Raw genomic sequence first — 3,885 nt, forward strand, 5'->3', positions numbered from 1 at the left:
CAGGGGGGCTGGGAAAAACGTGTCCCCCCCGCCCCCGGCTGACGTCAGCGCGGCTCCGCGCGGGGCACCCGGCAAAAGCGCCGCGCCGCGCCGCGCCCCGCGCACTGCCCGCGCTCCCGCAGCGCCGCCGCTCTCGGCCCCCGCCCGGCCCAACTTCCCGCACAGCCGCGGCCGGGACGGGACGGGACGGGACGGCGGCGCCCCGCTGGGCTCCTGCTGAGGCGTGAGCGGGCGATGCCGCTCGCCGCCGGGCGCCTGGCTCCCGGGGCGCGGCGGCTCTCGGCGGCGGCCACTGCCCCCACTGCCCCCTCGGGCGCCCCGAGAGCAGGTAGGATCGCGGGGAGCGCGGGCTGGGGGCGCCGCTGCAGCGGGGAGGGTGTGCTGTCAGTCCGTGTGAACCCCGGTTTAAGATGCTGGCAGGCGCCGGCAGCCGGGCAGCCGGGTGCGCCGTGGCCGTGGGACGGGCAGCGGGGACGGAATCGCTCTGCCGGCGGCCGCCGGGGCGGAGGCGGCGGCCGCGACGGGCGGGGGATCGGGCGGAGAGCCCAGCGTTAGGGACCCGGGTTTGGGGGAGCTCCCCGGCGGGGGTTCCCCCACAGCGGCTCCGCAGGCGCTTTCCGAGAGGAAAAGAAGGGAGGAGGAGGGGGGATTCCAGAGGAGTTTGGAAGTGGCTGCCTTGCAGCTCCCCTTCCCCCCCAGCCTTCCGACCTGCTTTCGCTCTCCCCGTGCAGCCTCTGCTCCGGCCGTGTTCACTGGGGATTTCTTCTTTCTCTCCTTACCTGTCTCAAAAGGTTTGACTGTAGGTACCAAAGCGGGGATCGACGGCGCATAAAGATGCTGAAGGGTGTTTGGTTGCTCAGTTTGTTAACAGTGGCTGGGATCTCGTGGACAGAGAGTCGCAAACCTGCCAAAGACATTTGCAGCAAGAGCCGCTGCCCTTGCGAGGAGAAGGAGAACGTGCTGAACATTAATTGTGAAAACAAGGGATTTACAACCGTCAGCCTCCTCCTGCCGCCCCCCTCCAAGATCTACCAGCTGTTTCTCAATGGGAACGCACTGACCCGCCTGTTCCCCAATGAGTTCGTCAACTATTCCAACGCCGTGACCCTGCACCTGGGCAACAACGACATGCAGGAGATCCGCACGGGGGCCTTCAGTGGTCTCCGCACCCTCAAGAGGCTGCACCTCAACAACAACAAGCTGGAAGTGCTGAAGGAAGACACCTTCCTGGGCTTGGAGAGTCTGGAGTACCTGCAGGCTGATTACAATTACATCAGTGCCATTGAAGCGGGGGCATTCAGCAAGCTGAACAAGCTCAAGGTGCTGATCCTCAATGACAACCTCCTGCTGTCCCTGCCCAGCAATGTCTTCCGCTTTGTGCTCCTCACTCACCTGGACCTGCGGGGGAACCGGCTGAAGATGATGCCTTTTGCTGGTGTGCTGGAGCACATTGGAGGCATCATGGAAATCCAGCTGGAGGAAAACCCATGGAACTGCACCTGCGACTTGCTGCCGCTCAAGGCCTGGCTGGACACCATCACCGTGTTTGTGGGTGAGATCGTCTGTGAAACCCCCTTCAGGCTTCATGGGAAGGATGTGACCCAGCTCACCAGGCAAGATCTCTGCCCTAGGAAAAGCTCCAGTGATTCAAACCAGAGGGAAAAACACCCTGTCCTCTCAGACCCACACATCTCGAGGCTGTCGCCCACAGCCAACTCTGCCATCAATCCCACCAGGGCCCCAAAAGCCAGCCGGCCACCCAAAACTAGGAACCGCCCCACCCCCCGTGTCTCTGTGTCAAAAGACAGGCAAATATTTGGACCTATCATGGTTTACCAGACAAAGTCTCCTGTGCCCATCACCTGCCCAGCTGGCTGCATCTGTACGTCTCAGAGCTCAGACAATGGCCTAAATGTTAACTGCCAAGAGAAAAAGATCAGTAACATCTCTGACCTGCACCCCAGGCCAACCAGTCCAAAGAAACTTTACCTTACCAGTAACTATCTGCAAGTCATTTATAGAACCGATCTCACAGAGTACAGCTCTCTGGATTTGCTACATCTAGGAAATAACAGAATTGCAGTGATACAAGAAGGTGCCTTCACAAACCTCACAAGTTTACGCAGACTTTACCTTAATGGCAACTACCTTGAGGTTCTATACCGATCCATGTTTGAAGGGCTGCACAGCCTGCAATATCTCTACCTAGAGTACAATGTCATTAAGGAGATCTTGCCACGCACATTTGATGCTCTGAGCAATCTTCATCTGTTGTTTCTCAATAACAACCTGCTCAGATCCTTGCCTGATAATGTCTTTGGAGGCACTTCCCTCACCAGGCTCAACCTTAGGAACAACCATTTCTCCCACCTGCCTGTAAGAGGAGTCTTGGACCAGCTCTCGGCTCTGATTCAGATAGACCTCCAAGAGAACCCTTGGGACTGCACGTGTGACATCCTGGGGCTGAGGAACTGGATAGAGAAAGTCACTGACCAGAACAACCAGCAGTCAAATCCCCCTGTAGTTATCAATGAAGTAATCTGCGAGTCTCCCACCAAGCACTCTGGAGAGCATCTGAAATTCCTGAGCAAAGAAGCCATCTGCCCAGAGAACCCCAACTTGTCAGATTCTTCTGTCCTCTCCATGAACCAGAACACTGATACTCCCCATGTCGGTGTCTCACCCAGCTCCTACCCAGAATTGCACACCGAAGTTCCGCTGTCTGTCCTAATTTTAGGCTTGCTGGTTGTGTTTATTTTGTCCGTTTGTTTTGGGGCAGGTCTGTTTGTCTTTGTCCTTAAGCGCCGGAAGGGGGTGCAGAGCATGCCCAGCAGTGCCAACAACGTAGATATAAGTTCATTTCAGCTCCAGTATGGGTCTTACAACGCTGAGACCCACGATAAAACTGAAGGACATGTTTATAACTACATTCCCCCTCCTGTTGGACAGATGTGCCAAAACCCAATCTACATGCAAAAGGAAGGGGATCCAGTTGCCTATTACAGGAATCTCCATGAGTTTAGCTATAGCAGCCTTGACCACAAAAAAGAAGACCCCACCAGTCTTGCATTTACCATCAGTGCAGCTGAATTGCTGGAAAAGCAGTCCTCACCAAGGGAACCAGAGCTCCTGTATCAAAATATTGCAGAAAGGGTCAAGGAACTCCCCACCGGGGGATTAGTTCATTATAACTTTTGTACCTTACCCAAAAGGCAGTTTGCCCCTTCATATGAATCCAGACGCCAAAACCAGGACAGGATAAATAAAACTGTTTTATATGGAACTCCCAGGAAATATTTTGCAGAACAGTCTAAACCTGAGCATCCTTTACTCCAAGGAAAGCTACAAACAGAACCAGACTACCTCGAAGTTCTGGAAAAACAAACTGCAATCAGTCAGCTGTGAGGGGGGAGGTGGGAGACAAAAGAAAATTTTTTAAATGAGCTCAGCATCATATTTCTTTGAGTCTGAACTCAGTACTGATGTCATCTGTCGCATTCCCAATATTTCCACTTTTTTAAAATCAGAGAAGGAGTGAGAGAGAAAAGGAACCCTTGCAGCATAGCAGGGATGTGGTGTTGCTTTTACAACGTTCCCTTTAAGTTATTTCTATATCTCTCTCCTTTTGACCCTTCTCTAGGAACTGTCATTGCAAATGTACCTTTCTGTAATGGATCTTGCATAATTTTTTTTGATTTTGAAGGAAATGAGTAAGGGGTCTTTGGGGTTTCTTTTGATTTTATTTTTTTCCTTTTCATTTCAAAATGGAAACTTAATGTATTATGTAGAAGATCTCCAAAGATCTTTTTTTTTTCCTGGACTATGACTTTCTTTTGTAAATAATAATATACAGTACTGCTGTTTCAATTACCAACTATAGCCACT

General features: G+C 53.1%; 1 protein-coding gene across 1 annotated transcript; it reads left to right on the forward strand.

Annotated features, from left to right (window-relative positions):
* Positions 1-834: 834 nt before the first annotated feature.
* SLITRK2 (SLIT and NTRK like family member 2) lies at positions 835-3,405 on the forward strand (the record flags this gene model as incomplete). The annotated part of the gene is made up of 1 exon (XM_084212984.1): positions 835-3,405. One exon carries the CDS (start codon positions 835-837, stop codon positions 3,403-3,405), a length of 2,571 nt encoding a protein of 856 aa, XP_084069110.1.
* Positions 3,406-3,885: the final 480 nt, after the last annotated feature.

This window comes from Fringilla coelebs (genome assembly GCF_963513975.1).
Source record: "Fringilla coelebs genome assembly, chromosome: 11".
NCBI classification, from domain to species: Eukaryota; Metazoa; Chordata; class Aves; order Passeriformes; family Fringillidae; genus Fringilla; species Fringilla coelebs.